Source organism: Rhopalosiphum maidis, chromosome 4, assembly GCF_003676215.2.
Source record: "Rhopalosiphum maidis isolate BTI-1 chromosome 4, ASM367621v3, whole genome shotgun sequence".
NCBI classification, from domain to species: Eukaryota; Metazoa; Arthropoda; class Insecta; order Hemiptera; family Aphididae; genus Rhopalosiphum; species Rhopalosiphum maidis.
This window is the reverse complement of record NC_040880.1, coordinates 13,468,642-13,493,279: the sequence shown is the minus strand read 5'-3', so window position 1 is coordinate 13,493,279 and position 24,638 is coordinate 13,468,642. Positions and strand designations below refer to the sequence as shown.

The window sequence follows — 24,638 nt, the reverse complement described above, 5'->3', positions numbered from 1 at the left end:
TTTTTAAGCTAGTATGTCAAGCCAGGCTAGTTTAATAGGATTGCATTCAATTTTTTTGAGTTTGCTTCTTCAGAATCAGGATAGGCGTTGGGAATAGGTGGATTGCCGGATTGCTATCCTAGCTTGAAAAACTAGCCTGATGTATTCCAGGCAGAAAACCCATTTGAATTACTAATGGTTGTCTTTTATACGTATAATTATTACAATTTGTTTCTGTTTAATTGTATATTAGTATCTTAACTTCATAAATGCAATAGGTACACGCTATTACTATTAACGTTATTGAAATCGGCGACAATGCAATCAGTCGTAATCTGTGTTTTCAGATATACTTAATTGTGTTCTGTATTTACGCTGTTTCGTAGTTTGTATATACAATATACATAATATGATATTGCATTTAGATTTGAAGTTTCAACTAGGATTTTTGTCTATTATGAAATCACCGGTGTAAAATATTAGTGTCCGTGTCCGCAATACAAAGACTCCATTATAGACAGGTCGAAATACATTGAAATGCCTATAATTTTGACAGTCAGGTTTCACTGTATATCAAAAAGTATAAAAGATTTCGTCGTGTCCAATGGCTAAAAACAATGCTTCGTTACGCACCTGCCACCTACTGAAGAATTTGATAGTCAAAAAGTCTAGATCATGTCTCGTTGAAAGTGTTGAAAGCTACAGAACACAGACATATAATAAAATACTAATATACTATATGTCTTATGTCTATGGAATTTATTTAAAGCCGTGCTTTAAATGCTCTTGACTTTTCATGTAATGAGAACTATACGTCTATACTGCTACCAGATAAATTTTTAATTGTTTTGTAATTGTAATTATTTATTAATACTTATACAAATAATAGTAATAAACAATAATATTTTAGTCAGTAACATATTATCTAAAGCCGTGGTCTGTGTAACCCTCCACAATTTATAGTATTGATAGTAAATTAGTTACATATTTCTATGATAGTAATTACTAATTAATAATTATTGATTATGGTAATCCCATACATAGATGTATAATGTTTTATACACATTTTATATATATTATTATATTTATCTATATTTTACACGAATACAGTATTATTAATTAATAAATATATTTTAATTCGTGGTTTTTTAATGATTTATGTAGGTCTCCAAGATGGATATCTTGTTTATGTCCCTCCATCTATAACGATAACGATAACGAATAACAACTTTCGGTTAAAGGGTGGTCAGCCTGTCAGAAATATAATCGGGTCACAGGTGACGTTGCACGTTTCACAACAAACAGGCATGGGTTGTCGAATCGTCATCATTCGTGTCCGAGTCATCGCCGCTAGTTCGACGTCAGTTGTTATCCATTTCGCGTCTGTGGCAGACGTTATTCGATTGCAATGACTTTTGAATGGTATTGTGGATCTGTTGCCCGGCGACGACCGTAGTGGCGTAGTATCATCGGGAGCAGTTCCGTCAATGTGATGCCGACACAAGTGCTCCACAGCAACAGAACCGTAAAAACCGTACTGCAGATAATGAACGCCGAACCATCGTCGGCGCCCAACAACAATTCTCAACAGCATCTGATGAATGACGAGACGGTAGGTGGTCGTTCACCGATCACTAGTAGACAGAAGATCACAGTCGTTATACTATGCTTTGTGAACTTAATCAATTACATGGACCGTTACACAATTGCAGGTAACATGAAGTATCTTTTGATGAAAGTTTGACGACAGATTTCCAATAATAGCTTATATATATTTCTCATTGATTGTTGATTTTTATTTAACTATCTTGTTAAAATTGCTAAGTATTGGTATAATATATCCATGTCCAGCCACTTGCTCGAAAGTTTTTAATAGGATGTTGCTCATTTGATAAACATTAATGGTTCTTAGTCATTATTTCCTCTTACCTATCTTATTAGCAGTATACAATTTATTTCACTGAAATTACAGAAGGAAAATAAATAAATAAATAAATAAATAAATAAAAATAATTATAATTTATATAATAAATTTGATTATAGATATACTAAAATTTTAATGAGATATGGATACACACATAAATTTAGCATAATTTTGAACAGCTATGGAATTATATTAATTTCTATAATAATGTGTGTGGCCTGTGGCGGCATAACAATCAAAATTTCAATACATTACAACTTAACAATTTAATTACATTTTAACTTGTTTTATTGCCATCATATTTATTACCTCTCACTTTTACATTAATATTTCATATTAATATTATATATTTTTTGTTTTAAAACATAACCTGTTTATAACGACCTTAAAATTACATAATATTGCCAAAATACTTAGTATTTTAGTATAGATACAGTATTTTATAGGTTTATTTTTTCATCAACTAATAATGAAATAATTTCAACTTAATATTTATAGTATTATCTTATATAAAAAAAACAATAATTACAAACACTACTATCCAGTAGGTACTTAAACTGAGATTCAAAAATATTTTTTTAACATTTATTGATTATTAATACAAATTGATGAATTTGTATTACCTACCAAATATACAATTTTAAAAGTCCTAAGTTAATTTATTGCAGAAAAATTAAAATAGGTATGGAAATTAAGTTGTATAACATATAGTGTATAAAATGTATATACTAACATTCATATTTTGATAATGTAACATATTTTTCTATTATAACTATCTACCTACTCTAATCTTTAAAACTTAAAGAAATAGATTACTATAGAAGTACATTAATTATCTTATACCTATATCATTATTTGTTAAACCATTGAATTATAATATTACTACCAAAAAAGGTTAGATATCGTTATTTTTTATTAGTTGACTTAAATTATTTTACTCAAACCAGATTAAACATTGATGAATAATTTTCTTGAAAAAATCTATTATTACCACTCCTTTACTACGAAACAATTAAAATTTTTTTTTTTTTTTCACTGAAATATTGTACTCAATCATCTGCTCTGAAATACTTTTATAAAGTAAAAATAAATTCCATATTACAAATAAGAATCAATAATCAACAAATTAATGTGTCAATACAAAATTATATTGTTCACATGAGAACTTCCCTTTATAGACTGATTAGATCAATAAAATGACTAAATTAATTAGCTTTATGAATTGAAAATCATGATATGATATAAGCAAAATTGTGTCAGTGTTCCTTTTATAGAAACAAAATAGTGTGATATTCAACTTTAAAAATTATTTTCTGGTGAAAAATTGGATGGATCCAATACTTATAAAAAAAGGAGAAAATGAGAATTACTACATAAAACTAGTTTCTGATAAGTTTTATTTTTTTAAATTTAAAAATAATTATTGTATTTGTCACAAAATATATACATAGGTATATATATATATATGTATATATTATAATATTCTAAATGTGCTATAATTTTCAAGATATTTAGCCAATTTTTGCACTATTATTTTTTTTTTTATAACAATTGATGAATATTTTTCACTAATCAAGAACCTTTAACCCACCCACCCCTCCTAGATAAATAGGATTTAAAATTTTATAACAATTTTTTGTGTATATAGATATTTCAGTGTGTTATGGTGTTTCAAAATATTTTTTTTTTTAAATTACAATTTAATCTTTATTTTTACCTTACCTATGTTCAAAAATATCCAATATTACTTTAATTTTAAACATTCATAAAAGACTAATGTTGCTATATGCTGAATTGTACTCAAGTATGATGAATTTTTTATTAAATTTTTAAGTTTGGACTATAAACATTTGAATTTATTTCTTTTATTTACTAACAAATAATTTTGAGTTTCATCAACATTTAGACTATATTTTTCATTTTATTTAATAAAACTGTACAAAAAACTAATATTTAACGTTACTATATATATATAAATATTGTATATAATGATGAAGATAATAAAATATTTTTAGAATTATTTTTACTATATTAACTAATTTATACTACACTAATTTTTTAAAAAAATTTCGCGCATGCGTAATTCAACAAAATCTTTATAAAAATTGCACCCTCCTTTTTAGATTCTGAACGAAGTGATGGATGTATTGATTTAATAATGATGTATTTTTTATTTTTGTGTATGACATCACGTTTTGGAGTAGTAATAGTGCTTTGATTTTTGACTTCAGCCCCTCTTTGAAAAGAAAATTTAATCTAGTTGGTACTTTAAAAGGTCAAAAGTATAAAATTTCAGTAGTTTTCAAAAGCGTAAGGAAAAACTCTGAAAAAGTTACTGAAAAATGAGAATTTTTACGTATAATCACTTTGACTAAATCGATTTTTTGATTTTGCTGTAACTCAAAAACGAATCTTTGTAAATACTTTAAATTTTCACCAAATGTTTATATTAGCATACTCTATTTACGATTAAATTTTCAAAATATTTAGAAATTTTTTAACTATTTATAGACCATTAAAATGTTCAATTTTACTACATTTTTTTTTTTTTTGAAATGCCGATAAAAAAAATTTGGTTGTCCAAACATTTTTTTAAATTTAATATAAGGTTTATTATAAGTTGTTTTTATTGTAATGGAAAAAAATCAAAAATCGTCATTTAAAATTTTATTTTATAAGCATTAAAAGTTCAAATGTTTACAAAATATGCAATTAAAATATATATGCAAAAATATACAATTTTTGTGATTTATATCTTAGGCTAAAAAACTCAACACAAGGTTCTCCATAACTTTTTTTTCAAATAACTGTAAAAAAAAAAACTTCAGCGTCAATATAGAAAATAATGTATTTTTTTACGAAATCGAGTAAAATAACGATATATTACAATTTTAATATAGGTAATAATAAATATATCCTATTAATTATCCTTGACTGAAAAATCATCTCCGTTCAGAATTGTTTTTTGTATACAAGGATACCTGTCATTGCATTCAAACTTAACATATCCATTATAGTGACCTACTCATCTCCATCTCTACTATACAGCAGAACGATATCCTTTTGACCGCCTTTTTAATTTAAATGTAATTAATTTTTATAACAACTTTTTTGTATCTCAAAAATTAAATTATTCAGTGCCACGGTTACATCTTGGAGGGGCTGCGTGCTAGAGTATAACAGAGGGTCTTGAACCAAACCAAGTCATTAATAATTTATTAATTAACTCTTCATTTATACATAATATTATATAATTTACAGTACCGATTATTTTTATTAAAAACACTAAAAATCTTTATTACATAAAATGAAATTCCTTATAATAATCCAACAGTCATAAACTATGAAAAAACATTTTTATCATATTTATATTTCAATAATTCAATAATTTTACTAATTAATTATAAGGTAACTGGTAACTTAACAATTTTTTATACGAGTTTCTGGTGAGGACTTATCTATTAACCGTAATTGGGGAAGTATCAACAAGACAAAAATTGATTTTTTTACAATTTTTCTAAAAAATAAAAAAAACTAATAAAAATCTTAAATTTTAAATAATATTTCCGTTAAAAGACAATATATTTATTTAAAATTGTTTACCCTAATATTAATAATTAAATAATTACAAATGAAAACTATTAGGTTTCTATTTCTTAGTTACCACATCGTGATAATAATATTCAAGTTGAATACTTGATAATGACAAGCAGTTTATACCACAGAATAAATTTATTCTGTATTTATACTTAGTAGATCAATTAAGTAACTATTACCATGATATTGAAAATAATCGCGGTTTGTGATTAAACATTAATAATTATGACAATACAATTTTATCTTAGAATACTTCTGCTTCTTAAAAAACTCAACTGCCAATTACTGTCGACAAATTTTATTATAATTATGAATAATAATGTTCATTTCTCTTAATAATAACGACACAGTAAATTGACAATAGGTACCACAAAATTAACAAAAAATATACAATTGAACAAACAGAGGGGCTTTTTTTAAAACTTGGTGGTCCGTGTCTGTTTATGGTACACGCCTCGCATACTCGGTAGTTGCGGCACTTGACTTATTGAGACTTTGAGTTAAAGTTTAAGTTTCGATTTATATATATTGTATTTATTGTCAATTCGTAATTTTAACAGTTTATCTATTACAATTTTATGTAATTTCGTATTTTTATTTTTTTTTTGAAAACAAGTGTATCGTTAGTTCAAAATTACGTTCATAAACAATAGCAAATAAACAAAATTTATTTTTTTAAGAACTATTGTTACTCTAAAATATTCCTTTTTCTCCGTAATTTTTTTTTTTTTATTCTTTTTTTCTGAAGTAAAATCGAGATCCATTTTTCTACCAGAAGCCTTCTTAATATTTAAAAATCAACAATAGATTCTTCGGACACTAAAAATATGAAAATAAAACTCACTTATTCGAAAGTCAGGAGTTGTCACTGCTTATCATCTGAAATAATAGTATTTACCTTGAGTACCAACTATTTAAAATGTTAAACCAACCTCAACATTTTAAATTTTATGCATTTGTACCAATTAATAACTATAATAACTAGATTTTTTCCAAAAACCAGTAATTTTTTTTCTTTAAATGGTGGTAACTTAAAACGAGTTTCATTTCTTCAACTATAATTTCTTATTTGCTCGTATTGATACGCACAATATTAAATCTTTAGTCCTCATGATATAACTAATAAAATAATATTATTAACATTATAAAAAATGTATTTCAAATTCCATTACAAAAATGCAATTCTTTTATAATAATTAATATATTCTATAAATAGTAGTCAACACTACATTGTCTACCTTAATAATATCAAAAATTTTATATTGTTTGTAGATTTATTAGATTCTAATTTATTAATTGGTCAGAGTATATTGTGGCTATGATTCACTTTTTATATCTAATGAATAATGATATATACAATATACGTAAATTGATAAACTGAAACGATTTTGTTAAAATATGTACTCTCTACTCAGTGATTCATTTTTACGGTTTTAATGTTTAAGAAGACACCAAAGTCACTCACACAGTCACATATTTTATTATATTCTACCCTTTTGTCCTGCATGTATATGTACAACGTATCATGTTTATGGATAAAGAGAACCAATTTTTTTTTATTACTTTTAATATATGAGAGTGAGTTGACTTATTATCAAATTTGAATATTAAATGGTACATTGGTTTTCACGATATTTGAATTTTTGTCAAATTATAATTAGTTTAATTAAACTATCTTTAAATTATATATTTTAATACATTTTACAATCTCATTGTTAGCTTAAAAATTTAAATCTCCTAAAAATAGATAAACATTTTACTTTTAAGTTTGATAATATTAAAAAAAAAAAGCCAAAAATGTTTGCTATATGACGTATGTAATATAATAGCACTGTATATTACCTGTCGATTTTGAAGGTGTGGCGTTCTCTCAATTATCTTAGCTATTATCATTAATGTTCAATTTCTAATTTCTAAAAATGCTTCTTGAAATTTCTTACATTTTTAAATTCTTCAAAATTTATTTAAAATAAATACATCATAAAATTAATAGTTCACCTTTACATTTTTTTTCAAATTGTAATGCTATTAAAATAATTTGGTTTTAAGTAATCTCCGTAGTTTGTATATTATAATATTGTACGTATAGGTAATTGAATATCATTCTTTCTTATTACCATTTACATTCAAAACCAACAATAACAACAGAGTGGCTTTTCAATTTTTTTGTAATCAATAAGATTTACTTAAAATAATAATAACTGCTTTCATTGTACCTATTTTACTAACATAATGTTAAATACATTTTTTGTTATTAGTTACAAACATAACAATTTTATTTTACATTATGAAATTCTGTAACATACCTAATTAAAAAAATAATTAGGGAAAATAGTTTTGTACAACTTGGTAACAGTTATTCATATAAAATATAATAATCAAGCGTAATTAGGTTAGTCAGAGATAATTTTTTTTTTAAAACTTAATTAAAATGTATTAATTACTTATTATGCGTCCATTAATTACTTATAAAACGAATTGCGTTTATTATAAGTTATTACATTTTTCAATAGAAATTCAAAAATCTATACTATTTATTGAAATTTACAATAAATAATATAAAGGTAGATATTAAATAATATTTATTTTTATTTTTATTAATTAATATCCGCGGCAACAAAGGCAATTGGATGGTTTTTATTCATTTGTAGAGGGGAAGAACGGTAGGTAAAACACGTTTTTTTTTATACGTGTGGCAAGGATTTGTCACTATAATCCCGGGTGGTCACCCATCCGGGAGGAGCTAGCAACACCGGCCGATACGTACATTCAGAGCGTTTCCGCAGTTGAGTGTACGATCGCACCACACCAAGCCACTTAATAATATAATTAATTGATGAAATTATAATAGTATAATAAAATTTAAATAAAAAATAAAAATAGATATTATAATATTTGGAAATTCTTAGAATGTCTTGATGCATCTAATAATTGATAAATTATGCAAAAATAAACAGTAACTGTTGAAGTGTAAGGTTAAAAAATGTCTTATAGAAAGTAAAATGGTTGTATTATTAGTGCTTTGAATCGTTCTATTTACCAATTAGTTATCACCACGGTTACCATAAACTATTCTTCAAATATTTACTTATCATTGGCATTCATTTAAAAATAATAATAATTATATGATACAATACTGTTGATCCGCAGTCTAAAGAATGTCCTGTTTTCATTTCTAAAATTCCAGAAATAGGTTAATTGTTAACCTTCCATGTAACCATTTTAAGATATAAATAATCATTATAATTATATACTTGTAATAAATTGTAAGTATAGTGTGTACCTTATACTTATTCATGAAAACGGTAGTATAATTTTTTATTTTAGATATCATTTAACTGGTATTTATGTTTAAAATATTTTAATATATTAAACATAATAATAATATATAATACTTAATTACCAAAACGTAAAAATACAATAAATACACTAAATTATACATTGATTTGTATTTCATATTTATAACAACTTTAAGTGGTGAACTATATTGAATAATAATACATATTATATTTTTACAATTTCCCGGTTTTAATAATATAACAATAAATAAGTACTTTTCCATACCATTGAATTAAAATTAGATTTTGATAATTAATCAATTTCTAAGTATTTAATAACTTATATAAAATCAAATGTACCAAAATGTAAACGAAATATTGGATACACTTCTGAATAGCATAAGTGTGTCCAATATTTTGTTGTCATGCCAACATACAAATGGGACATAATAGTTTTAAGCATTGTATGAAGTATGTACAATTTACAATATAAAGTATTGACTAATAATAAATTGTTATATACATACTATTTACCGGAACTTAAATACAAATTTATAGTTATAAATAATATTACAATAGTCAAACTTATATTTTCACGTCTACGATGAAAACTATAAAACCAAACTTCTTTTGTTTTTAATATATTTTTGTAAGTAGTAGGTACATGTGTATTTTTTATTCGTTATTGTTTAGTGGGAAAATTATGCCTTAATCTATTTTAGTTATTTGAAAATTTGAATAAGCTGGAGTAGATTACTAAAAAATAATTGTGAATTTTAATTTAATATTATAGGAGTGGCCAACATGAATATTTTTGCGAGCCAAAAATTGTATGATTTGTATGATTAAACGGAATCATACCAAGAGCTAAAATGTATATAAAAATATTTTATACAATTTGATAAACTTTTATAAATATATAAAAAAATAAAATTGAAATTCATAATATCAATAAGTATATTTTGATTTTATAAATAATACTATAGCTACATTTAATTATGACGAGAATTGCAAGTTATGCACTTCTGTAATATTATATTTAACTTAACTTATGTGGGTTGTGAAATACATTTATAATAGCCAAATAGGGGCTGTTAATTTGTAGGAAAGTACATTTTTTTTGGTGGTTGTGAAATGTAGCTTTGTAAAAAGCTTATATTATATAAGCTTTATATAATTTGAATTATGTATAACAACAAATTCATTTACAAAACTTTTATTTTGCATTTTTTGACATTTTTAATTTTTTAGATCCTTTTTTTGCTTTGCCTTTTTGGGTCTTATTTTCCTTTTTTAGATCATTTTTTTTTGCATTTTTAATTAAATTCCATTGATTAACATCTTTGAAAACCTTTTAAAAAATTTAAAAGAATGTTTCAGGCAAATAGCATTATTAAAGAATCAATAAACTTCAAATTTCAAGTTAAATAAATATATTTTTATGCATATAATATACTAATATCATTATAAATTTAAAAATTCAATTAAAAACCATTTTAAGTGCATTTAATTCACAGCCCAATTTATAATGAAAAAAATATATTTTATATTTTACTATATTTGTTTATAAACATCTCTTATTTAATGAACTGTTTTTTTAAACTAATGACAGGCAGGCGCGTCCCTGAGGAGGGGGACGATTTCTTACAGCCTTACTTCTCTTTCATTAGGTAGATACTATACTTTAATATTGATTACAGAAAGTCAATTATTCGTTAACAAGTATTTATTTTATTTACAAACTTAAATTTTAAAGTATTTAAGTAAATAAATTATTTACTGCTTATTGCTTATGCATATGCTTTTTAGTTATTATTGCTTTGGTGTATTATTGTTTATTAGATTAAAAATTTGGTTAAGGAGCAGAATGAGTGAGCAGAGGCTGACTGGATTAGCTCTTTTTAATATACATATAGAAATGAAACAATCAATACAGACAACATTATTAATCGCTTTGCTGCTTCTAATAAAAGAGTTTTGGACTTTGTTATATAACATATTATACATTTTTAAATAAAATAAATATATTTTTTTACTATTATTATTATTTACTTTAAAATTGTAAGTACTATTTTACTGCATCTGTACAATATATTAGAAATCTTTAAAGCTAATATAAGTTGAAATTACATCAAATATATTATAGGTTTAAGTTTTGGTTTATCAAAGCGGTATGTAAGAGAGAATTGACCAGAAGACGCCCCTGATGATAGGCCATAGCGATGTACATTACAAAAAATTAAGACTATTGATTAAAAATTAATTAATGAGGTAAAAATCTAGGGGATAAGTATTATTTCGGTAGCAATGAATATAGACTAGACCGCAGCTTTCAGTTGAAGGACACGTAGCGGTTAGATGATACGAACAAAGTTTAATTATATTGTAATATTAGTATTATTATTTATCTTACAATAATTTATTTATTCAAATTCACTATTCACTATTTACTAATTATAACGAAATATAATACTAGGAAATTATAAAATAAAATAAAAATTTTAAATGTATCTATTGAAAATAAAAGGTTTTAATAAGTATTTTAAGCTATATTTTTTATATTTTTTATTTTGTTCGTTAAATAATTGTTAATTCATTTAAAAGCATAAAAGAAAATAACTTGAATGTATTTTTATATACGTTTATAAATGCCAAAGTTCATTAGCATTGTTGGAACGAGTACAATGTTCTTTTTTAAAATAATCGTAACATTGAACACCTATTCAAATTTAAGTCAACATGTCTAAGTTGATACGTGCTATAGGTAGGTTTAAAATATTTTTTTCTTTTGTATAATATGCCGTATGAAAATGACATTTTATATACAAAGATTGCTTTTTATTTAGTTTACTACCAGTAAAAGTTAAATATAATAGGTTATTTATTAATTATTATTATTAGTATCTTATATAATATATAATATAGTTACCTATACTATAACCACAATTACGATATAACTTGTGTAAAATACCATTATTTTTATTTTATAAATTCAGCAGCAATCACTAATCTTTGATATTGTTATTATTATAATATAATATAATGATTAGGACGATTAGGTAATATTTGTATGTAGCATATGCAGTGCGAATATAATCGTAATATATTATATAAGTAGTTTTAATTTGAATTAAAAATAGTTGTTTGTATAATTATAATTTATTATACAGCCATAATAATGTTGTTCATATTTATCTATATTAATAAAAGGCAATGTTTGTGTGAGTAAACGATCCACAGCCAAGTCTAACGCACACTGCATGATTCTGAAATTCGGTACATAGATAACTTATATACTCAAGATTCAAGAATATGCACCTCAAAATCAAATTATTAAATTTTGCATTTTAAAAAGTTGCTCGCACAGAAATTTGCCTTATGAATAATGAATATTTTTTTGTTTGTATATGGGTTATATTGGTTGCTATTAGTTACATAAAGTAAAATAGTTATTAAAATTAGTATAATTGGATATAATTTTAGACTTGTATTTAATATTTAGTCAAAACCTCCGAGATGATTGTTAAAAAAATATGCGTAGCTCACATTTAACAGAGTTAATGATAAGGTAAATCGACTGACATTATTTAATTTGTCACGGGCAATGCCGAGTAGAGGATTAGCTATAATTTATAAATCTATCTAGGCACTTTATAAAATAAAAATTATAAAACAAATAACCCTTATCCAAATCCAATTTAACCAAATTGTATAAAAGTTTTGTCAATATCAACAAAATCCGTAGTGTCATTAACTACCTTTTATTACTTTTTACTTTTCAAGACGTACACATGTTAAAATTACTTGACTCACGAAAAATTAACTTTTTTTTATTGCCATTGGTTACCGAAAATAAAATAGTGATTTGATATAATTTTAGACCTGTATTTTATATTTGTCAAAATCAATCCAAATAACGGTGCTTAAAGTCTGTGCAGCTTAAATTAATAACGGAGTTTTATAGGGGTAAATTCACAGGTATTTAATTTATCTCGGTTAACATCGCCGTATTATACAGAATCAGTTAGTTTAAAATATAAAATAATACTAATGAGGATAATTTGATTTTTACGTCCCTATATACGGTTCTATAAAAATTACATTGAGATATAATAATTCGTAAAAGGAAACAATTCATAACAGCTTGTTAGTTCACTTGATGAGATATAGTATTAAGTTCAATGTTTTGTGTTAGGAAACGGCATAAAATTAATATTTTACATTATACAAAACATTAATACATAAAAAACAACTTTTCTTTTTCGGTTTTAATAGTGTATAGAATAGTGAGTGTGAAATACTGTCATAATAATTACGTTATCATCTTTATCAAATGTTAAATTCTATATTTAAAAGTTTACAACCTAAAATTTTTTACACACAAGTTTACGTAATGCAAATATTTTTAAAGTCATTCTTATGGTTTTAATATTTTTTTCGTACGTAATTTGATTAACTTATTGCAACTATATATATCGTTGTTAAATTCTTAATTTTCTTTTCCCATCAAAATATTAACAGCCCTTACTTTATTTTACTTCATAATATCCATTAGTTATTCTGTATTTATAGTAAGTTAAGTTTATTATATATCATGTTTCTGTAAACTTAACGTTTACGATAAAAGGAGGTGAGTAAATGTAAAAACTAAAAAGCCCATAGTGTCTATCCATCTTCATCAGCTTTATATAATAATAATAATAATATCTCGTACACGAATAAATACTTAAAAAAAATTACAATGAAATGTTAGGTTATATTAGTATTAAAACGTCATTACAGGATTATAATAATATATTTAACATTACGTCGCCAGATAAATACTCTATCGGTCGTACAAATTACGTATTATTTAAATTATAAATGTATTATAATATTATTTATACTATATAAAATACTATAATAATAGTCGTCTTTATTGTATGCGCATTATTACGATGACCGGGCTGCAACAATTCGTGTTTGTTTAGGCTTCATCCGTCCAGAAAAAAATTACATTGTGTTTATTATACAAGTTTCCTCATTGTTAATGTTATATCCTAATAACGTATTTAATAATATACCATAAATCACTATGCCTGCCAGGGCCATCTGTTCTTCACAACTGTTGCACGTGAGGAAAATGTTATTGTACGTCCATGTCTCTTTTGCTGGAGAATCTTCGGAAGTGTCCGACGTTATATACATTCGTGTGTCTATGCATACGACGATAATAAATAAAATAACGCCACGACCATATGCCACCGGTGTAGAATATGGGAAAGAAGATAAAATTGAGTGATTTCTAGGTTCGAACATGCTTAGAAAGCAGTAGCTCTGTTCGTATACATGTATAGTTTATTTTTCACTCTCGTGAATATCTCTCTGATCGCCCTTCTATATTATAATCGTACTATTTATTTTATTAACCATGAATGCTGTAAGATATTATGCCTATATACAAACTGTATTTTCGGGTCATAGAACTGTATCGTGTCTCTTAGTGTCTTGGTCGTATTATTTAATTGTTCGTTGCACCCTTTTCAAAGGGCCCACCCATAATATATTATACAATCATTTAAAATACCATCTCGAAATAATTTATACTACGATTGTCTCGAGTTTATGGACGTAGGTCATATACATACCAATAGCAGTTTCAACATTAGGTATAATGATTAATTAATTATACTATACTAGAGTGTTAGTCACATATTACGATTATTATAATATTACATATTATGATTACTAATTACGCGTTAATGTATATCAAATCGATATCACCCATAGGTTACGAATCCCAATGTACATACCTCCGTTTTGAGTATTGAATATTCTAAAAAATTTGTATTCTAAACACTATACAACCATTAAGTATAATTACGTTTTTATTTTTTAAATTATATTAATAATTATCGTGTTTTATTGTAACTCGTGTAACACATAGACACAAAAATAGTAAATTTTTAAAGGTATATCGAATCATATTGTTGCAATAGACGTAATACATATTGTTTACTTATTTAATCTAATAATATATATGTATATAATATTTTTTTACTATATTTCTAGGTATTCTAGCTGATATTCAACACCAATTTAAAATCGGAGATGACAAAGGTGGCTTATTGCAAACCGCATTCGTCATAAGTTACATGATATGCGCTCCGGTTTTTGGGTATCTAGGAGATAGATACAACAGAAAATTTATAATGGCTTTTGGTGTATTTCTATGGTCATTAACTACAATTGTTGGTTCTTATATGAACGTAAGTTATACTTATTTTATTGACTTTTTATTTTCAAATTATTTTTATAACAAAATTTATTCACAGGAATACTATTTATTTTTGTTCTTCCGGAGTTTGGTGGGTGTCGGTGAAGCTAGTTATTCGACTATTGCGCCTACAATTATAAGCGATATGTTCGTTAAAGATGTGAGGTCGAAAATGTTGGCTTTATTTTATTTTGCCATACCCGTGGGAAGGTATACTAACTGGTCGCACAATATTTTAATTCTGGTCGAATAAAATTTATTTCGTGATTTTTATTTTTTCATTTTAGCGGTTTGGGATATATTGTTGGCTCGGAAACTGCTAGGATCCTCGGTTCTTGGCACTGGGGATTACGCGTCACGCCAGTGCTCGGCATGTTGGCCGTCCTCTTGATTATGTTCGTTATGGAAGAACCCGAACGAGGTCAGAGCGAAGGGTATTCTCACTTAACTACTACGTCTTGGTCCGAGGACATACAATTATTGTGTCGGAAGTAAGTGTTTTCATACACTAAATTATTTATATTTGTGTATCTATATCACTTAATCATTTTACTAGTCGGAGTTTTATGTTATCCACTGCGGGATTCACTTGCGTGGCTTTTGTCACTGGATCTTTGGCCTGGTGGGGTCCCCAAATTATGTGGTCAGGACTAAAAATGCAAGAAGGTTACGAAAATGTTACGATAAACAGGTATTATTATATGGAGATGGGTTATGATAACCATTTTATTGGCGTATACAAGCGTTTTATCTTTATTTTGTAAAATTATAACTAATTTTTTATTTGTCATTGTATTTTTAGCGTATCGCTGAATTTTGGAATAATAGCCATGGCAGCTGGTCTTATTGGCGTGCCTTTAGGCTCATACTTGGCTCAACGGCTGAAAGTGCACTATCCCACAGCAGACCCGTTGATCTGTGCTGGTGGTCTTCTAATATCGGCTCCATTACTGTTTCTGGGACTAGCGCTTGCAGACAAATACAATTATTTCGTGTTGGTTCTGATATTCTTTGGTCAAGTATCACTGAATCTTAATTGGTCGATCGTAGCCGACATACTTTTAGTAAGTGCTTTGAAATTACCGAACGAAATTATTGTAGCTATAAGCTAGGTTCAAGTGTGTGAAGTGAAAGCCTAACTGTTCGCTCATATTAGTTAATATAATGTGTATTTATATATTTTTAGTATACAATGTATATAAATTATATATATATATATTATGTAGCGTACATCGTTTTAAAATTATATATTGTAGTCTAATAGGCAGTGGCGGCTCGTGGGTTTTTAATGAAGTAGTGCACATCCAAAAAAAATATAACCAATATAATATATATATATATATATATATTATAAATTGTATTAAATAATATTGTTTACAAATTTTAGTTATTTACAAATTACTTTTTCTTTTGCTTATACCTATTTTTACAAGTGTCAAGTACCTATAATAATAGTAAATACATAATAATAATAATAGTAATAATACATTTTCAAGTAAAAAACTATGACAAAGTAGATACAAATTATTATATTTCAGGTACATATTTATATGTTAAATCGATTCTCCTCTCTTTTTTTTCTGCAAATCTGTTTATTACTTCTTCGTTGAAGTTTGGAATGTTGTTGATCATCCGTTTTTCGATCGATAACATAGCTAGTGCTGTAAGTCGATCTTCTGTCATTGAATTTCTCAAAAATGTTTTAATACGTTTCAATGTAGAAAACGACCTTTCGGCTTCAGCTGTAGTCATTGGAATAGTTGAAATTATTTTTAAAAGTTTGTAGCTTTCAGAAAATATATGTATTAAATTATTTTCAATTATAAATTTCAATAAATGAACTAATGAATTGATATCACGGAAATCGGTTCTTTTGTAGAACAGTTGTAGTTCAGTTTTAAGTTTAGTAACATCCAAAAAAGGATATGCTTCAATTGTTTTATTAAAATGGTCACCTGGGAAGTTATTTTCGTACATAAGAAATTTGGTAGATAAAAATAGGTGCGAAGCATTTAAGTGGTTTTTATAATCAAACCGTTCTTTAACGTTGACAATAAAAATGTCACATACTTCTTTTGCAGCGATTTTTCTTGTTTCAATAGTATCATCATGTTTTCGTTTTTTCGTTGGATGATTTTGAGAAGTTTCAAAGATGTTATCAATATTCTGTCTTTCTTTTAATATATTTTCTTCGAACCGAAAAATTGCCTTTGAAAGTTCTACAGGATCCATAGTTGGTTTTTGTAGTTGATTATATAAAATATCAACATGAGGCATTAAAGAATGAAACACTCTTAACCAAAATATAAATCTATCGTCAATTAACATCCGATGCAAAGCTCCAGCTTGATTAATTGCTATGGTTTGATTGAATGTTGATTCAATTTCTTTCATACATTCAATTAACGACTCAAGATTCTCATACACAGTATTTACTATTCGACTTTTAAAATTCCATCTAGTATTAGATGATCGAGGAACTCTGTGTTTAACAATTTTATCTAAAACCGTAACCCGCTGCGGACTGTTGGAAAAAAAATTGGTTATATCAGTTAGGTTTGAAAAAAAAATTCTTATCTCACGATTTTGTGAAGTTGCTTGAATTAAAATTAAATTAAGCTGATGAGCATAACAATGTATGAAATGTGCATTTTTATAGCTATTGTTTATTATTTTTTGTACACCATTGAGACGTCCACTCATCACGTTTGCGCCGTCGTAACTCTGACAAATTAACATATCTGGTGACTCTAGGACTTTTTCCAAATTAAATATTATACATTCAGACAACGATTTCGCATCGTGTCCAGTAGGATTGAAAAATCCCCAAAATCTTTCTACTGGTGTTCCATCCGATAGTAAATATCTAAATATTATTGACAATTGAAACTGAGCAGATACGTCAGTTGTTTCGTCAGCCATTACAGAAATATATTCTGCTTGTTTTATTTCATTTTTAATTCTTTGTTGACATACAGCTAAACAACATTCTAGTAAATCATTTTGGATTGATTTGGATAAACCTTTAAATACCGAAGAGTTCTCAATATGACATTTTAGTACCGAATCTAACTCTGAACTAAAGTTTATAAGACCTCGAAATACGCCGGGATTCTCTGAATTTGATTTTTCATCGTGACCTCGGAGTGCAAGCTCAAATGCTCCACAAAATTTAATACAATTTATGATTTTATTCAATATATAACGATTATGACTTATTTTTTCATTGTATTGTTTGATATTCAACCGATATGCACTAGAAAGTTGTTGTCTTATGTCTTGTTTCCCTAATAGTTTTAAATTTAATTGAGAATTTATGTGTGTCATTGATTTTTCGTGTGTTTTGATTTTAGAAGTTAAATGAATTAAATCGTTTATTCCATTCTTTACCCAAGCGGCATCATTAGATTTTTGACCAAAAAGTAGACAGGGAAAACAATACAAACGATTTGTTTCTGAACAACCACAAATCCAGTCATTAGTTTTATATATATCATTTTTAAATTGTCTTACATAATCTCTCGTTTTACATTTAGTAATTTGTTTAATATTTAAATCTGGAGTAGGCCTACCTTTATTTTTTATTTCCATCTTTTTCTCCAACGAGATTGATGAAAAATTACATTGCAGTATTAATTGCTGTACTGAGTTCATTTTAAAAATTGAAAACAAATACACGAGTAATAATATATTAATATACGTTAATGTCGGTCGTCGATAATAAACAGAAACACGATGGTCACGATTAATAATGTTTTGAATTTCCGATAATGATCGACTAGCTAATATTATCAGCTGATAATCGAAATAATATAATAAATTAATGAGAGTAAAAATAAACTATAATAACATAATAATGCCGATGCCGACGCTCAGCGACGCGGCGACGTCGAAAATAATTCGCTGAAAATAATTTAATTGGTTATGTGCACACAAACAAATGTGCACACCAACTCCATTACAACGCGGGCTGCGTGTATCGACTTGCTTCAATTTTTACACTGTACAAATGTGCACAATGATTGTGTGCACAACTGCACTACTATAATAATACACGCCGATACCGTTCCGTCGCGGACAGCCATTTAGCAGTCGAAATAACCCAATCCAAATATTAAACATAAATACATAATATTATAATATTATTATTTTCATAATACTCTGAATTTATATTTTTATATTTTGAAAATAATTCTTATTACATTACAGGTACTTAGTTGTATTATTATGATTTGTTTTCAATTTTTCTTGAGTTTAGGTAGGTAGTGCACGTGCACTTGTGCACATACACACGAGCCGCCACTGCTAATAGGTCACTGTTGGCATGAATTACGGATACACTGCAAAATTTGCAAGTCAAAACTTAACATAAATGTATATATTTCTTATTCGTTCGCACTCTTAGCAGTTGTTATCGCCATAATATGCATTAGTGTAATAGCATGTCAATATTTTAAATTGCAAACAATTTTAAATAGCTTATCTAATCATTTACATAGAAACATTGAAAATAGCTATCATCAATATAGTAAAAATAGAAACTCGATAACCCAAATCAAAGCCCAACTATACAAAACAATACGATTATAGAATTATTGAAAACAAATAACGCGTATTTAAATGTTCAATAAAAGTTATCAATTATTTACTATATGAATAATGTTCAATAAAATTCAAATTTGTGATTTTTTAAAAAAATGTTGTGTTATTTTTAATTTTAGTACGTTGTCAATCCTACTAGAAGATCAACAGCTGAAGCTTTTCAAATTTTGTTTTCACATGCATTTGGAGATGCTGGTAGCCCATATCTTATTGGAGTGGTAAAATTTATAAATCATTTTAACTTACTTAAACTAAATAAGTATAAATTAAATGTCAATGTAATAATAAGCCAAATCTCAATTTTATAAGGACATCAAGAATCTAACTTCATAAGTAAATGTTGTCTTGTTATTGCATTGACACTTTAAATTAATGAGACCTAGAAAGACAGGACTAAGTCTTAAGAAATTATTTACCAATAAACTGATAAAAATTTATATTTATACACTTAAAGAATCTTAAGCGCCATAAGCCCGTTCCAAAATTGCTTAACATATTACACCTATGCTTAGCTATGTAATGTTTAATAAATTGTGTTTAATTGTCAGATTTCAGAAATTTTAAAAAAACTCTTTGCAAAAGGGACCATACCACTACTTTTGGTTTCTGTGTCATTAGCCAATAATAATTTACAAACCACCAATGGTGACAAGCAAGATAACATTAGCAACTTTCATAGTCTTCAATATGCATTGTTCATAACAAGTTTTGTTGAAGTGTTAGGAGCTATGTTTTTCTTCTTTACTGCTTCCTATATTGTCAAGGACAAGGAATTAGCTGAAACAGAGACTCCAGGTTGGCCAACCTACACTCCTATTGTAAATTAGTATATATATATATATGTATTTAAAGTCTCAATTATTTATAAGTAAAAGTGGCTAATTCAGCCTAATCACTAGTCTAAAAACATACATGACACAATTATTTTTAACATTTTTACAATGGCTACAATTATTGTGTTCTTATAATTTATTTATTTTTAATCAAACTTTTATGGATGTTGGTTAATTTTGTGCATTATTATTATTTTAATTTATTATTTTTTTGTTTTTTGGTTTGCATTAATGCTTGCTCACATCTATTTCCTACCCTTGTGTTTTCTTTCTATAAAACTCAACATCATGAGCTTAATAATTTATATTTGTATGTATAATCTTGTGTAATACAATACAATAATATGTGGCTTTGGTATTTATATGTTTGTAATATATAATGTATTATTGTGATATATTTTGATATTGTTCTAATAATAATAATTATTAATACATTTTTTATAATTCAATAAAAACTAGGTAATATCAAACAGACATGAAGGATTTTTATAAGTGACATAATGAAATAGCCAATAGGAACATATTGAACTTTTTGTTCATTTGACTGATTATATAAAATAAATGTGACTCAGTTTTGTAATAATAAAATAAAATATTAAAATATAAATAAAATTGTCCTATATCATTCATCTGTTATATCAGAATATTTTTGGTTTCTGATTTTTATTAAACAAGACTCAAAAATATTATTAAAGAATATTATATTTCATTAATTTGTATAAATTATCCCTGAATTTTATATATAATTTTATAATATGACTCATGTAGTAGTATTGCATACATTAATATTTTTTTATTTGTGAATTATTTTTTGAAATGAGTCATTGAAAACATGCATATCTTATTAATATCATTGAGTATTGTGCACTATATGATAAAATTTAATATACTCAATGTTAATATTTAAGAAAAATGGTGACCAATCAAAATTTATTTTTAAACCAAAAATCGTTATTTGTTAATGATTAGCCGAATCTAAGTATTATTTATGATACCAATAATACTCAGACAAATCCTAAATGTTAAGGCAATGAATGAGAAACAACCTTTTATTTATCTGATCGTTTTTGTTTATAATTTTTTAATCAATAGAATTATTATTTTTAGAAATACCTAATGTCAATCCACATTTAACTTTTGTACAAAAAACGATAAGATTTCTGTCTCGTTTAGCCCTTAAACCATATGAACATGGACTATATAATATGGTTCATTGTTCGTAAATTGATTGTAAATTTTAACTTATTGTTATTACCATATTGGCATGTTTATTTATAATGATGATATTGATATTGATGTATCAGCTATTTTATTTAATCATTTCATTTTTGATTGATATCTACGTAAAAAATGTAGCAAACAAAACAATATATTGACTCGTAATTTTAGCCGAAGTCTTATATTATTTATAGATTTCCGTATGACATAGAACATAGGACAATAGAACGTTGTGTCTTGGATCTTATTACAAATATTAAACATGCTCTAGAATTAATGTGTCGTTCTGTAGAACCTCTCCAGTCACCAGGACTTAGAGCTTTATGAGTTGTTATCCACACTACCCTAATACGTATATTCTGACCTGTGGTATTGCTTTTACGATTTCTATATAGAGGGATGTGGTAAAAAGGGTAATCGAAAGATGGTTGATAGGTGGGTGGATAATGGCAAATGGGTAATAATTTAGTATTTGTTATGACGAGGTAGTAAAGATATGACAATAAACCAGTAAATGCCTCATCGGATTTTGGGTAGTGGATTACTTGCCTTAAAAAAAATTTGAGTCACGCCATAGTTTGGCATATAACTCATTTCTATTGCTGTCAACTGAATGAAATTTAACAACAATACCATTTAAAACTGTATAATTAATTAATGAACAAACATATTAATCTTTTTATGTCTATGAAAGACGAATGTCACGTAAATTGTATTCCAACTTATCTATCTATCGTTGCACTATACGCTATAAAAACGCTTTGCGTACTTTTTTAACCATATCTACCTATGCATGAAACATATTTATACCTATTTCAAATTTTCAAATCTAATCAACTGATTAAAATAAACATTTACACTCTGTAACAAATAATATATTAAAATGGTAAATTAATAACTTATTGTTTTGTACATATTACAAAAATAGTACCTACCTGATACCTATATTCATATATTATTGTCTTCGTTATCATAAATACGTCATTGTGGTATATTATATATAAACAGCCTTGTAAATAGTAGTTAAATATTATTGATTTCAACATAACATTATTGGTGTTTGCTATTATTTGTGTGGTATGAACGTGTGTCTTACATTATATTATCTTCGCTTAACTACTGGTTGTTTTAAATACGCTTTGTTGGGTTTTCATTGTTTTCGGCACACAAATTTTTCTTACGACATCATTGTCATTTTGTTTTTTTTAAACAACATGAATTAATTTCAGCAGATAATGGACCAGATACTGTTCAAAACAGGTATCCCGTGGACGAAACACGTTTGCACGGTCATTCCAATCCCCGTTTTGTAGCCTAAAATCAATGAAAAATTAAAAATAAAATGACAATAAATTTGATTTTGTGTAAATTTCACTTGCGGAACGCTTGAGTTGTTGTTATGTTAAAATATTGCAATTGTATGTTTCACTGAATTACACTGTCGTTTGACGCATTCGTCTTACATACTACATACTTACCTATTAATGATATTCACTTTATATCTATCTGTGATACTTAAAATATCGTTAACTAATACAAAATCATAGTAATATACATTATTTATTACAAATCTAATTATGTATAGAACTTAAAAATGATTAAACCCACTTTTATGAAATATCTGAAAAAACTGCCCTTGTTAATCTGTTATAATAGTAATGATGTTGATGTTTTTTGTATTATTGCCATAATTTTGTATTCACACACTGATAAATTCATTAGAGTATTAATATTTATAATAAAATTAATTTATTTTGTGAAATAGTTGTAAGAAATTTTTTTTTATCAGTTTGTACAGAATGTTTTTTTTTTATATATATAAATATTGAATAAATAAAATGTCTGTGGAATATGGACTTAACATTTTGTATATACCTATAATAGGTACCTATTGTACTTGTATCAACAAATAAGGTAATTGGGATGATTCTGATTTTATTATAATAATATTTAAGTTCACATATGTGAATGTTTGTTCAATTAAGTTATTATCATTTCATTCCTCAGTAGTTTACTAAGTCGTGTTTTATGCTTAATTAAGATATCTGGGTCTATTAATTTGAATTACTTACTTATAATCATTGGCGTGCTTAAAGAAGGTGCCCAGGTCCCAGATTACGTTTTTTTTTGTTACTGTAAATTCAACACGATTTAGGTTTTAAAAACGACAAAAATTTACTTAAAAGTGGAATTTTATAAACTTAGCTAGATCAAAAAATCTAAAATAAAAATATTTTTCGCAACACTTGAAATATATTTTCCACTTACGAAACCATGTTCAAAAAATGAAATGGCATCAACATTTCAAGGCACCGCAGTAATATTAACAAAAGAGCTTTATAAAATATTTTCAGCTACCTATTAGTGTAAACATCTTGGAAATCACTTATACTAGGTTTCGACTCAATGACGTAATTGAGAATTTTCCTTGGGGGCAGGGGGGGATTAAAAATTTTGTAGAAAACTGATAATTTTATATCCATGAAATAAAAACTTCGACTTTCAGTAGTAACTCGTCACTATTTAAGCTGCATCAGTAATGACTAATGGATGTCTTAAATTTAAATTCATAAACCACTGCATACAAATAACGATTTTGAGCATAGTTTACTACCTTAATTTTTGAGTTAAATTTACTAGCTTTATAACTCGCATTCACGCGGTAATATCAACATAAAATTAAATAATATGATGCTATATTATTATTATTATTAATGATTTTATAATGGTGTATGTGTATTACAGTTTTAGTGTACCTCACTTTGATAACTAATATTAAACTGTTTTAAGAGTCAAGAGAAACCTATCTGTAGCGGATTGTAGGTATATAGGAGGGGTGACCAACCAGTCGATCGAAAGATGAATTTGAGTCAATCGCGACACTTTCACATTTTTTTAAATTTTTTTCAGAAAACAATTAAAATATTATTTTTTTGTAAATTTGTACTTAT

General features: G+C 26.3%; 1 protein-coding gene across 3 annotated transcripts; it reads left to right on the top strand.

Moving 5' to 3' along the window:
- Positions 1–1,290: 1,290 nt before the first annotated feature.
- On the top strand, positions 1,291–23,416 carry LOC113550518 (protein spinster). 3 transcript variants are annotated; one of them, XM_026952407.1, is made up of 9 exons: positions 1,291–1,691; positions 14,830–15,026; positions 15,093–15,244; positions 15,322–15,525; positions 15,591–15,725; positions 15,837–16,098; positions 19,756–19,854; positions 20,185–20,431; positions 22,920–23,415. In XM_026952407.1, exons 1-9 carry the CDS (start codon positions 1,472–1,474, stop codon positions 23,003–23,005), a joined length of 1,602 nt encoding a protein of 533 aa, XP_026808208.1. In that variant the 5' UTR covers positions 1,291–1,471; the 3' UTR covers positions 23,006–23,415. The 3 variants fall into 3 exon arrangements, with proteins under 3 accessions (XP_026808208.1, XP_026808209.1, XP_026808207.1); XM_026952408.1 differs by lacking the exon at positions 22,920–23,415 and adding an exon at positions 20,929–21,090; XM_026952406.1 differs by having other exon boundaries at positions 1,472–1,691; positions 22,917–23,416.
- The last annotated feature ends 1,222 nt before the right edge of the window (positions 23,417–24,638 follow it).